The sequence below is a fragment of the Equus asinus genome, chromosome 2, assembly GCF_041296235.1.
Source record: "Equus asinus isolate D_3611 breed Donkey chromosome 2, EquAss-T2T_v2, whole genome shotgun sequence".
NCBI classification, from domain to species: Eukaryota; Metazoa; Chordata; class Mammalia; order Perissodactyla; family Equidae; genus Equus; species Equus asinus.
In genome coordinates, this window is record NC_091791.1 from 168252567 (window position 1) to 168266423 (window position 13857).

A 13857-nucleotide genomic window follows, 5' to 3' on the forward strand; every position below is an offset into this window, starting at 1 on the left:
AAAAGTGGCTTGTCTCCATTTTTAGGGTGTAGGGCTTGGTGATGAAACTTCCTCTCTTTTACCATCAATCATTAGCCCTTCCCTTGTAAGAGCCACTCACTCATGCACCTGACATCCAGGGACCAGGCTTGGGTATCGGCTAAGCCTGGGTCCGTGGATCTAAAAGAGAAAAAACAAACCAGACCAAATGCGCTAAGGGAAATAACCTAGAGCTACACGTGAAGCCCAGTTCTTCAGGGGCTGGCCATATCTTGTGTGAGGCTAATCCTGCCATTTGAAGAGAAAGGCAGCAGGCTGCAGAATCTGGGCAAGTGGGAATGGGCAGGACTGCTCCTGAAGACAGCTTTTTATGACACCTAATTGTCTTCATTTGTAAGCAGAGGGTGACATAATAGTTTTAAAAAATTCTTAAAGCAAGTAATTTTAATTTGTCTTAATTTTAAAAATTAAAATTAATATATGCTTCATAGTATGTTTTAGAGCAGCAAACAGCATCTTAAAATTCAACAATAATATGGGACCCACCCAGTGGTATAGTGGTTAAGTTCAGTGCACTCCACTTTGGCAGCCTGGGTTCCTGGGTTCGGATCCTGAGTGTGGACCTACACCACTCAACAGCCATGATGTGGTGGTGACCCACGTATAAAGTGGAGGAAGACTGGCACAGATGTTAGCTCAGGGCTAATCTTCCTCAGCAAAAAATAATAAAATAATATAATAGAGTCACAATTCTGAGAAGGGTAAGTAAGAATCACTGGCATAAGAATACCATAGTGAAATCATTTATTCATTCATTTATTCATTAAAAATACATTTATTATATTCTCTCTACTGAGTAGCGTGCACCATGCTTGGACACCGAGGGGAACAAACAAAAGAACAGTAAGTGTTGAACTGAAAGGAAAGACAGACATATCATGAAACAACTGGAGATCCTACACAGATGCTCTTGGATGTAGCACATGCCCAGGGCTGTTTAAATGAGATGTGGATCACTGCCACCCCAGCCAAGGACCACACCTGGGCTCTACTGACTCAAGGCTGACCCAGCTTTATGCACATTTTTCATCTTTGGGAGGTGAGATGTGGGACTATGCTTAATCTGTTGCTCTGGTTTAAAAAGCTCCATTGCTTTCTTTTCTCAAGATTAAGCTGTGAGGACAGGCTCAAGACTCAAGGGACACAGGGTGATTGCGAGCCCTCCCGCAGAACCCTGGTGCTCAGGGGACTCCCTCTGATCAGACAACCCTGCACATCACCAATCGAGGTGAGCCGCCGTGAAAAAAGGGCCTATGTATTGTGTGAAACTCTGTATGCTGGGGAAGGTCACCGTGTACGATGTCCCTGGGGTAGTGATGGTATTGAGGCTAGGCTGGGAAAAGAGCTGCAGCAGTTGCAAAAATATCCCCTTGACTTTGGTCCCTGGTGGTCTACATACATCCCTGCTTAGACCTACTTCCTTCCTTCTCACCTGCAGCAGCTGCTATTCCTCAGCCTTCCTGGGAGTTTGTGCTTCACCCTGCGACCTCCCACATTTGAACAGCGGTGGCCCTGACCTGTGGGCACGTATAGAACAAACGCGATGAGTTCTGTGTGACCCAGGTGGCCATTGGTGGGAGGTGAGGGGAGAGAGGATCTCTTTGTGAACCTAAAAGCGACATTTTAAAAGGTACTGAACCTGTGATCCTGGCTCACTTACCCTGTTCCTCTTACGAGAGAGGTTTTTACTTTTCTGTTTTCCTGCCTGGGTTGGGAAGATGGTTCTCAGAGAGCTCAGACCTTCTTTCCAACCTTGCACAAGCGGTGTAGACATGGAGAGATTCTTGCAGAATGTAAGTGACTGTGACAGTACAGGGGCAACACACAGAGAGGCACGTGTTCATTATGTATGGCTGGAGAAATTATCTGTCTCCAGGGGAACATGTTTCATTGTGCATTAGCTTCTAGCCACTTCCTTCCTCCCTATTCCTCTGCCCACTTTCTCTATCACTGTCCTTCTGAGTCTCCTTTCCCACTCCCTGTCCCCCACATTCAGTCCAGCTCTGCCCATCAACGTCTCCATCCATCTCTGCCACGTCCCCGTCTCCCTCTCCACTTGGCTCAGCCTCACTGTTGCTGTCCAGGAGTCGCTTTTCTGTTTCTGTCTCTCGTTTGTCTCTCGTTCTCTCCAGCTCACTTTCTCGCATTCCATCTGTGTTTCTCTCTGTAATACCAGCGTTTTAGGTCCCCTGCAGCTAGTGATAACCTTTTCTTGTTACATTAAAGTCCATAGGCTGCACTTGGTTTACTGATTGATTGGTTTTTATTTAAATTCTGCGGAGGAAAGAAAAGGGAATTTTTATAAAGTGAGAGAGCAGAGAGGAAACATGAAACCAAGCAAGGGGAGAACAGAAAGAAGAGGCAGCCTGAGAGGATGGGGGGAGTAGAGGAGGCAGGAGCAGAGGGTGAACCCACGGGGTCTTATTTCCTTTCAGTTAAACTCGGTCGGCTATTCATGGCTGATGACAGCTAAATCTGGATGATAAAGGGTTAAGTACCAAGTTAGGCTTGGCACCTAACTCAGAGGCAGAAGCTTCAGGGAGAAATGAGTTAGGTTAAATAAACCCAAGAAGCTGACGTGGGTAGAATTTCTTCTGCCTGACCCACTAACAACTGCGAACGGGACATTTTAGAAATGGTTTTTATTGAAATGCTTCAGTGGGGCATAGCCCCTGGAGTTAAGAACTTGGCTCTGAGGCCAGGCCTGGGGAAGCCCTGCAGGGATGTGGACAGTTGGCTGACGAAGGCGGGAGGAGGGGCGCCCGGGTCAGGCAGGAGGTGGCAGCAGCTGCTGATCAGGGCAGCTCTGATTGCTGTGCTAGCTCTTGCCCGCTATAATTAAAGCTTTCCCAATATGATTCTGGCTTCCTGAAGGGAAACTAGAATTTAAAAAACAAACAAAAAACAGAGATGCAGAGATGCTTTGTTGCAATATACGTATATTTTTAAACCATAAAGCACTTGATCATGTCTTAGAGGTCACTGCTGCTGGTCAGTTTCAAAGCACCTAATCTTCTGCCATAGCCCCGGCAGGAAGGGCTCGTCTAACAAAACACACAAAATAACAGAAAATGAAATACCAAACTGTACTCGCCAAATCAGATATGCCCATGGACCTCCTCCACTGAGCATCAGCCTCCTCACCTCTGACAGGGAAATGCTCCCCGCCGCGTCTCCCTCACCTTTTTTTCCTACTCCCTTTCGTCCCACCTCTTGCTTCTCTGCCCTAACAGACCACATAGAATCCATGGGCCAGAATAAATCAGTTGTTTTATTTCCCCTCAAAGGATGTAACCTTCTACTCCCCAAATGGCTTTGACAGTTTCCTCATTTGCTAGCTGAGGAGGACATCAAGAGGCACTGACCTTCTGGTTTTGCCTAAAGAGGGAACACTCAGTAACTATTATGCCTCAGCCCCTGATTTGCTTTAACTGTGCCCTTCTCCCTCCGGCCCACGTCCTCGCCTACCTTTTCACCTTCCCTCGTGAACGTACCACTTACGCTCCTCCCCACAGCGCCCCTTGCCGGCTGTGGAGTCGTTATAAGGCACATCTGCCTTCAACCCCACAGCATTCCCTGCCAGCAAGGGAAAGCACAGGGCCTCTAGGAGTGTTTGCTCCCTATTTAATCAGGTTAATCCCATCAGCTACCCCGAGGAGTCAGATTTTGCTGTTACTGAGCTATCTGTGGAAGGAGGAGAAATTGTCAGACATCACTTAAAGAGCCCTGTCCCTTGGACGACTGGGAACTGCTGAGAGAAATTAATCTTCCAGCTATTTAAGGCAATTTCTTTTCCATCATCCTTTGTCAAGAGGACTGCACTGGGAAATGAATCTGACGGGAGTCCCTGAACTGGTACACTCCACTCAACAGCATCTCTCCAATGCTATGCAGCATCCATCATCCCCACACGAGCGGAGACACACCACCACTGCAAAGCCAGCTCCGAGCAGTCCCAGCAGCAAGAGGCCACGTCTGCGCAGGGTGGGCATCACTGGGCTGGAGACCTGCGGTGTCACTCTGCCTCTGCTCTACTTTCTTTCCAGAAAACTTATCATAAGTTGATCTCTTCCAGGAAGTGAGTCTTTTATCCATGACCCAGGAAGGCAGACAAACAGGAATATGCCTGAACACGGGACTGTAGGTTATTCATTTTCTTGCCTGAACGTAAGCACTCAGCCTGTGCAGAATAGGTGTTTACATTGAACAGCCAGACACTGCCAAAGCTAGGCGTGAGTCAGAAACAGGGCAAGGGTAGCATTGCTTCAAGGCCATCTCTTCTTTCCAGGCTGAATTTTCTCCCATGGGCTAAGAGCCCAGGGAGTCTTATGCTCTCTGGGGTCACGTAAAAGAATTCCCATCTTCCACTCTCTCTCCATCCTCAAGGTTATTTCCCAGGGCAGTTATTTTCAAATTGTGTTCCTTGGGATTCCAAGAAGTACCAGGGCGCCAGGGTCGGGGGGGTGGGGTGGGGGGGTTGTGCCGTGGGAAGTGGCCGGATGAGGAAGCTCAGTGGTTGAGGTTCTGGACTCCTCAACTCTGCTTTGACCTGATTTGATTTCTTTCAGGGGTTGGGATTGCTCCTAAGAGTTCATTTCTTTTTAAAAGTTCTAATTTTTCAAAAGATCTGCAAACCAGTGTCCTAAGAGAGAGGAAGATGACTGTACCTGTGCCTCTCATACAGCTGACCATTTGCTGGTGGCTTCACAGAAGGCAGAAGTGACATGGTACCTGCTAGCTTCGACTGTGCAGTAGGTCCAGGCCCATGCGAGCAGCTCCCCAACTCCAGGGGCTCCGGAGGCATTTTCAGCAAAATGAATCTCCTTAGGCACGAGAGTCATTTGTTTTCCAAACTCCCTTCTCCAATCTCACTAATTCCCAATTTCCCTGCATTTGACAAATGCAATTAACAAGCCTCGATCAGTTCGTGGCCGACAGCCCTCATCAATCAATAGGGTGACTGAACGAGGCTGAGGGGGAAGGGAAGTTAGCCGCAGATGGGGGAGGAGGCCTTACTCCCTCTATTTCTGTGAACGCCCCTCCGAACCCCTCAGTCTCAAAACATGACACTGAGTTGTCACCCTCGCCAACCACACCAACCGCCGCTCTCTTCCTTCTTGCTAACTAAATACAAAGCGGTCTTGTTTATGCCCTCCTCTCCCAGTTTTTTAAAGGTTTCTCCCATCAACCTCTTTCCCCTATTTCTATGTCTTCTCTTTAACAGAAGGCCTTGCCATCTGTTGTCACCATAGCTTGGGAACCCCCTCAGTGCTGAGTGTGATAAATCAGCCATCTCTCTGCTCTCGGCTGGGCCTCTTTCCCACCCACACGTTCCAGTGACAATTTTGTCTGCTTCCTGCCCAGGAGGCTACAAGCCCACCATCATCTTCCCTCTCCCCCACATATACTGGAGGGCGAAAAGGACAAGAAGAACCAAGCTTGTGGTCACTACTGCTTTCATACTCACCTCTTCGTCCTCTCTCTTCCCAGGGTCCAAGCCTTCCCTTCCCAATTAGTTTAACATTCAAGATTCAGCTAACATTCAAGATTCAGGATTGACCCTCCTCACTTTTCTGCTCTGCGAGTAGCATCCGCCTCCCCTCCTCCACCACAGGGTGAGAGCTTTTTCCTCTGCAGCTCAGCCTGGTACAGCCCTGTGCATCTTTCCACCTCATCAACTTTTCATCTCTGTGCAAACGAAATCGGGAATTCTCTCCCTCCTCCCTGCCTCCCTCTCCTTTGCCTTTGTTATTAGCTTCATGAGTGGGGACGTTAATGTATTCACTAGACAATGTCTTTACACCACTGTTTCCTGTAATTACAGTCACTTCCCTCCCACTGTCCTGGCTTATTTGACTGTAAAGTGCTTGGAGGAGGGACAGTGTGGACAAAAGACACAACACAGGCTGAGGTCGAGTAGTGTAATGTTACCATCCAAGAAAGTAAAACAAATGATCACCTCCGCAGCAGCTCGTTAACAACCGGGAACACGTAGAGGTCAACACACCAGAGCTTAACAAAATTATCAATACCATCAGGGACCCCTCCACTATAAGATGGGGTGCTGTACCCAGATTACCAACGACAGTCACCCCCCCAAGAAATGCAAAACAGCCACATCCACCCTCCTTCAGGGGGTGGATCCACTATACTTGTCATGTAGATCAGCCACGTTGTCACTGGAGACTCGGATCCAGCCATCCTCCCTGACGTGGTAGAGGTTGACGGCACCTCCCGAGTAGGCATCTCTGTAGGTGGCTTGGTAGATGGCTCGACGGGCCAGATCATAGGCCTGTTCCACCTCCAGATCATAGGAGTAGCCCCGATCCATGACCCCATAAGCATACACAGAGCCAGAACCTACAGAGAAGGTGGCCCCTGAGATCCGGTTTCCTTCACTGTCCACGTAGTAGAGGCCTAGAAAGAGGGATGAGGTCAGCAGGAGAAAAATGCCCACCCCTTTGACACCTAATTCATTCTCCCAGGCAATAACTCTATCCCTCTGGAAACCCAGGGGAGGCCAACAGAAATAGGAGAAAATAGGACTTCTATAAAACTGCTTAAAAAAAGAAATAAAAGCTGAAGGAATCAAATTAAATATTAAGACTCCAGGATTCTACATCATCCCACCTCATCTCAACTCACGTTATAGTAACCACCTTGCCTGTCCTCTCTGCACAACCAAAAAGCAAGTGTAATTCAAACGACTTAGGTTTCAAGCACAGAACTTCAGGCACTGTGGGAGATTACATTTAAAACAATCCTAGCCCTCAGAGTCGAGGTTATCAGGGGCACAAGACACACATCACACAGCAGGAGAATAACGCCTGGAGTTCTAAGTCACATTGTAAGGACCTGCACTGTCCAAGGTGGTAGCCACTAGCCACACGTCGACTACTGAGCATTTGAAATGAAGCTAGTATCACATGCTGAAATGATAACATTTTTGCTCTATTGGATTAAATAAAATAGACTATTAAAATTAATTTTCTTTCTTTCTTTTTTTCTTTTTGCTGAGGAAGATTAGCCCTGAGCTAACATCTGTGCCAATCTTCCACTACTTTATGTGTGGGTCACCACCGCAGCATGGCTGACAAGTGGTGTAGGTCCACGTCCAGGATCTGAACCCACAAACCCGGGCCACCGAAGCAGAGTGTGCTGAACTTAACCACTATGCCACAGGGCCGGCCCCGAAAATTAATTTCTTTTTTATCTTTAATTTTTTACATGTGGCTACTATAAAATTTAAAATGACATGTATAGCTCACAGTGCTGGCACAGACCAGGGGTTGGCCAGGCCACCTGCCTATTTTTATAAATAAAGTTTTATTGGAAGACAGTCACACCCATTTGTGCATACATTGTCTATGACTACTTTTGTGCTAAAACCGCAGAGTTAAGTAGTTGAGACAAAGACCATTTGGCCTGCAGGCCTAAAATATTTACTATTTGTCCCTTTATGAAAAAGTTAGCCAACTTCTAGGATAGATGAAAATTTAGAGAAAGATTTTAGTAAAAATGTTATCAATTCCAACTATCTGTTGGACCTCTCCAACTGGATGCCTCTGTCACCAAGTTTAGATTCAAACTTTCTGTCCTCAAATACTTTCAGTGGTTCTCTGCTACCTACCAAACTCATCTCTCTTGTGCCCCACCAACCCACACTTCCTCCTGTAGTTTCAAATTCTGCCAGTGGCATGACTAACCTTTTTCCTGTTTCAGTGGTTCTCAACTCTCACTATGCATCAGACTCATCTAAGGAAGCTTTTAAAAAAGACACCTAGCAGGGCTGGCCCCGTGGCTGAGTGGTTAAGTTTGCACGCTCCACTGCAGGCGGCCCAGTGTTTCGTTGGTTCGAATCCTGGGTGCGGACATGGCACTGCTCATTAAACCACGCTGAGGCAGCGTCCCACATGCCACAACCAGAAGGACCCACAATGAAGAATACACAACTATGTACTGGGGGGCTTTGGGGAGAAAAAGGAAAAAAATAAAATCTTTAAAAAAAAAAAAAAAAAAAGATGCCTAGGACTTACCCCAGGTTTTTTTTTTTTCCCAATTAGTCTGGGTGGGGGACAAGCATGGAGCTTGTTCTTTAAGTTCTTTGGGTGATTATAATGCAGGCCAGGTTGAGAACCACTGCCCTTACCAGTTTTCAGGTTCAGAGGTTCCTAATGTCTACCCCAGTCTAGCCCCTCCTCAGTCCCACTGCCACCACCTTGCCTTGCAGGCTCGTCATCTGGTTCCAGTTTACTCTTCTGGGTTTATGGCTCACTATTGTCCTTCACACACCTTTAGTTCCAATTAAACTGGACTTCCAGTTACTCCCCCAAAACCCCATGCTTCTTTCCTCCCTTCCTTTGTCCATTATGTTTCCTTTCTCTCATTTTCACATTCAGGACAACTGCCCCCTTTCCATGAAGTCTTCCCTGGTTCCTTCCCTCAGAAGTAATCCTCTTCTCCTCAAAACTCCTTCAGCATTTTATTGGTTCTTTTAAAAATGGTATTCATCTCATTCAGTCTTGTCTTAAGTGATCTGTGATCCTTTTTCAGTCTGCTTCTTGAGGCAAGGAGCTGACTCATCCTGAATTGGATGGGTTGTCAGGAAGTGTTCTTGACATGGTACCATTCAGGTTATGCTCAGCTTCCTGGGTTGTCCTTGCTAGCCAGTTTCTGTACTGTCTTACACTGTTTCCACCACCTGGAACAAACCCAGGAGCTCAGGGTTCAAAGCAACATTTCCACAATGCTTCCCTAGACCACACAAGATGTATGGAACTATTCTTCCACACCTTTCAAAGAGAAAAGTATCTCAATTTCCAAAGTAACTAACTGTGCTCTTCCTTCACATCCACTTTTTAATCTCTCCTCATTCATCCTCCATTGAGTAGTGAACTGATATTCTCCAAAGCAAGTGAAAAAGTTGTGGGTATCCTACAGTTGTTCAACAGAGGAAAACTAGGCATTTAGTAAGCAGGTAAATGAATGAAGCAAAACAATAGGAGCAAAGAAGAACTGTGTTCAAGCATCCAGGGGAAACTTACACAGAAAGTGACTAGCTGTATTCTGGTTTAACTAAAGGGACATTCAAAACTGGCTGAAGAGGAACTGACATCAGATACAAGATTGAACCTCTGGCAAGGTTTTTACAAACTGGAAAGGAAAACAGGCTAAGGAATTTCTTTTGAGAGAGATGATAGAACATGACCTAGGGTGATTATATCAAGCAAGGAAAGGAGATGAGCCCAAAAGTCTCCTCCGAGGCCAAAGACTCCCTAAAGGAAAAAACAGAAAGGAAATGACTAACGTTTTTTTAAAAATTTAATTAAATTTTTTTGAGGAAGATTAGCCCTGAGCTGACATCTGCTGCCAATCCTCATCTTTTTGCTGAGGAAGAGTGGCCCTGAGCTAACATCTGTGCCCATCTTCCTGTGTTTTATATGTGGGACCCTGCCACAGCATGGCTTGATGAGCAGTGAGTAGGTCCATGCCGGGGGATCCGAACCAGCAAACCCCAGGGTGCCAAAGTGGAGCACATGAACTTAACCACTGCACCACAGGGCCAGCCCCATGACTAACTTTTGAGAATTCTGCTGTCTAATACAGTAGCAACTAACCCCGTGTGGCTACTCAGCACTTGAAATGGGGGTAGTGCCGCATGCCAAAATGATAATATTTTAGGTATTTTGGATTAAATGAATTGTGAAAATTAATTTCACCTGTTCCTTTTTACTTTTTTAATATATCCACTAGAAAAATTTAACTTATATGTGTGGCTCACACTATATTTCTCTTTTTTTTTAAAGATTTTATTTTTTCCTTTTTCTTCCCAAAGCCCCTCGGTACATAGTTGTATATTCTTCATTGTGGGTCCTTCTAGTTGTGCATGTGGGACACTGCCTCAGCGTGGTTTGATGAGCAGTGCCATGTCCGCGCCCAGGATTCGAACCAACGAAACACTGGGCCGCCTGCAGCGGAGCGTGCGAACCTAACCACTTGGCCACGGGGCCAGCCCCTCACACTATATTTCTATTAGATAGCAGTGACTAGAGTTTTTATGTCTATTATCCAACTAATTTCTCAAATTCAACTCTCTGTAGGTCCTTTCATTTTACGGGATAGTAGAAGGAAAAATGTGTGCCAGACACTGTATGCTTTACATGTATTATCTCACTTAGCCAATGTAATGGATGATGAAACCGAGGCTGAGAAAAGAAGCAGCCTGCCTAAGGTCCCACAGGGAGTCATGACACAGCAGGGCTAACTCCAAGGCCTTTTCCTACCCAACATCACCTTCCTCGAACAAAGAGAAAGAAGGTCCTAATCAACACATCCTCAGCACTGACACAAAACCCTTCATTCATCTGTTCGTCCAAGCCCCCACTGGCTGTAGTGTCAGCCCAAGCATCATGTGGCTGCAGCTAAACTCACCAGGGCCTCTCTTATCCCAGCCGCAGATCATGGTGCCCATGGACAGCCCCATGCCTTTATACTGATACACCATGTTAGCAAGCAGCTTGGAGGCAGCTGCTACCGAAATGCGTTCCTTGTTCCGAAGCTCATAGATTCGACATTGCCGAGCCAGTAGCCGCTCCCAGAAGCTGCAGTCGGCTGCGCCTCCAGCCATGGTGCCCAGCAGGTAGGGGTTGATCTCTATCACCTTCTTTACTGTCTGGGAGGCAATGTAGGCGCCCGCTGTGGCCCGGGAGTCCGCTGCAACAATGACTCCATGTTGAAACTGTCAAGATCAGAGGAAAACACAAGGCAGGCCACATCAGACCACAAAAACATCTTCCTGACATTTCTCTCTGCGTCAATGCAAACCCAGAACATCTCCTCCTCTGTCGTTTTATACTCCACAATACACTTTCCCACAGACTAATGTCACTTGAGCTTCACCTCAATCCTTGGACATGGATATAACCAGTATTACCTTCATTTTATAGACGAGGAAACAGGTTCAATGAGATGGAATGACTTGCCCAAGATCGCAGAGCACGTTCTTGCAAAGCTGGGTCAGGAATCCCAATTGTCTGGCTCCTACTACAGTGCTCCCTCGCACCAATCTTCCCCCACATGCCATAGCGTTTCGCTTACCCTCGCCTAACGGGGCCACCTAGTTTCCAAAACCTTCGGTGTACGGTTACAACAGCCTTCCCTCTACCAATGTTCATTGCTGCTGGGCCTCCCCTTCCCTGGACACGAGCAACCTGGGGTCGCCTAGAGATCAACCCAAGCAGCCTCGGGGTCCTTCTCCCACTTACCCCCAGCCCCACCGCCCCTCTCGAGAACCGAGGCCTCCCGGCGCAATGAGACAGCGAAACCGCCGGGGTGGAGACAAGAAGCCCCAGCCTCCGCCTGGGCTTCGCGGCCGCGGCCGCCACTCCGGCTGTGACACCGGGAAGGGCGCGGGCTCGCGGGACTCAGCCCGGCGCGGCGGCGGGGTCCGCACCTTGAAGGCCAGGGTGGTGGTTCCATGAAGCATTTCGATTCTCGGCTCCTCTGGGACACCCCAGCTGGGCGCGGCCAGGCTCAGCCCATCACTGGGACTCCCTGGACCCAGGTCCAGCAGATCCGCACGACCCCCGAGTCCGAAAAACCCGCTCCGGTTCACCGGTAGCGGCCTCTCTAACACACTGGCCAGCGCCATGTCTAGTAAGGGCAGAAGGTACTCCAGGGGATACCGGCCCGCAAAGAGCGGCCGGGCAACGCCTTGCCGTCGCAGCTTCACGTCCTATCAAATCTACCCCAGCCGGGAGCCATTTTAACTGCTGGCAACCACGCCTCCAAAAACAAGAGCCAGACGCAAGGGACCTTTATCACCGAGAGGGAGGAAAATGAATGACTTCACTACCCTTAAATTCTAAAGGCGTGTGGCTGCCATCTTGACTCTGGTCATGAGAGCAGTAATGGATTAGATTCACCTCAAATTCATAGGAAGGGATCGGAAACGTCCATGTCCAGCGCGGGAAGTGGGGCCGGCCATCTTTGGGAAGGGCGTGACTGGTTGAAAATCAGTCTGAACCCTTAGCGTATGTCGTCCCCGCCCAGCCCGGCGTCCCAGCAACGCTTTACACCTCTACGGCTTCGGCGCCCTATTAACGCGACTGGAGTTGCCATTTTGTTTAAGGGCACCCTCTAATACTGGGTAAAATTATGATCTCTGAGGCCGTTTTCCTCTGAAGTTAGTTGAACCACCGTAGTTTGCGGTAAAAAGCGCAACAACTATAAAAATGCTATACTTCTTGTTTGATAGCATTAATCGCCACAGTGCCCACGTTCTCTAACAGTAACCAACTTGGATGATTCAATATTCTCTTTACTCCCACCCTCTGCTGGAAGATCTTGTAAGTAATGAATTGCTCAAAAGGCAGGTAGAAGAATAAAGAAGGAAAAGCAAAGGGCCCAGTTAATCCACAAACCAGATTCTCAATTCAGCTCCTGCATAACTGAGTCCATAGTCCTTTACCACCTCAGAGCCTAGAGGACAGTGGAGACTCCATAAAGATGTACCAAGCGGTTCTCCAAACTTAAGCTTGCTAAGACAAGCTCTTTAGTCGGGAATGTGCTATATTTCATTGCCTCTCTCCCTCTCCACCCACCTTCATTTTTCAACTCTTTTGGGAACCATAACAAGCAAGGAAGTGGGCAAATGTATGAAATGTTGCCTCCTGCTTTAAGGCTCTATGAAGTCAGTGTCTGGCCTTCCTTGGTGGATTTCAGCGGCAACATCCATCAATATCTAAATTTCTCTTTCCTCTGATGCCCAACTCAGCCCCTCCTTTTCCCCAGCGTGTTGTATTTTTAATGCTGAAATTTGGCAACCCTTTCCAAGCCCAACCATCAGAATGGAATGAAGCAGAAGATCTTTATCTGTGTCTCACACTTAGCTGGAGTGGAAAATGCAGAGTACCTCTGTTTATTGAGCAGGTATTATTTTGCAGTCGCCCCTGCAATGCACCTTGTCCTCCTTCTGCCTTCTGTCAGGGGTTCTGTCACTCTGCCACTGATAGCATTTGTACCTCTCTTAAGGCACTTTCACATTTTACCTGATTTTAAGTGTATGTTTATTTCCTACTCGATTGTATGCTTTTAAAGATAGGTATATCTCTACTATTCATCTCTGTGCCCACTGTGTGCTTAATATATGTTTGCCAAATGAATACGTGAAAGAATGACAGCAGTGTTCTTCCAGTCACAGAGGCTTGAAGCCCTGACTCACCTTTAACAACTCCCCTTCCTTTCTTCCACATCCAGTAAGTTGCCAGGTCCTGTTGATTCTTCCTCTGCAATGCTTCTCACCTTCTTTTTCAGTGTAACTGATACAACCTTTGGCTTCTTATCTCCTCACTCTTGAAACCTTCTCCTTATTTTCCGTGCCCAAACTATACTCTCTAATTCATTCTTCTACCACCAGATTGATTTTCCTAAAACACCATCTTGATCTTATCACTCGCCTGCTCAAAAATGTTCTGTAAAGTTCGGCTCTTCAGCATGGCATTCAAGGCATTCCATAATCTGTTCCCGATTTACCTTACATTAGTTCTCTGGTCCGAGGTCCCTACACATGGAGACCTCAAAAAGGAGAGGTACAAATGATAAGTGCTGCTCTTGGTGGGAATGTAAATTGGTGCAGCCACTAAAACAGTATGGAGATTAGTCAAAAAATTAAAGATAGAACTATGCTGTGATCTAGCAATCCCACATCTGAGTATTTATCACAAGGAAATGAAATCACTATCTTGTAGAGATATCTGCACTCCAATGTTCATTGTGGCATTATTCACAATCGCCAAGACATGGAAACAACCTGTGTCC

General features: G+C 47.2%; 1 protein-coding gene across 1 annotated transcript; it reads right to left on the minus strand.

Annotated features, from left to right (window-relative positions):
* Positions 1-5946: 5946 nt before the first annotated feature.
* PSMB5 (proteasome 20S subunit beta 5) lies at positions 5947-12092 on the minus strand. The gene is made up of 3 exons (XM_014856317.2): positions 11492-12092; positions 10471-10777; positions 5947-6456 (listed from the first exon to the last, which is right to left on the minus strand). Exons 1-3 carry the CDS (start codon positions 11687-11689, stop codon positions 6170-6172), a joined length of 792 nt encoding a protein of 263 aa, XP_014711803.1. The 5' UTR covers positions 11690-12092; the 3' UTR covers positions 5947-6169.
* Between the last annotated feature and the right edge of the window lie 1765 nt (positions 12093-13857).

What these genes read in the sequence shown, in the direction of transcription:
- PSMB5 (XM_014856317.2), bottom strand. Translation starts at nt 11,689, where the DNA reads ATGGCGCTGGCCAGTGTGTTAGAGAGGCCGCTACCGGTGAACCGGAGC. An exon ending in CCACCACCCTGGCCTTCAAG is followed by an intron (nt 10,778 to 11,491) that starts GTGCGGACCCCG and finishes TGATCTTGACAG; the next exon opens with TTTCAACATGGAGTCATTGT. An exon ending in CTGGGATAAGAGAGGCCCTG is followed by an intron (nt 6,457 to 10,470) that starts GTGAGTTTAGCT and finishes CCCTCTTTCTAG; the next exon opens with GCCTCTACTACGTGGACAGT.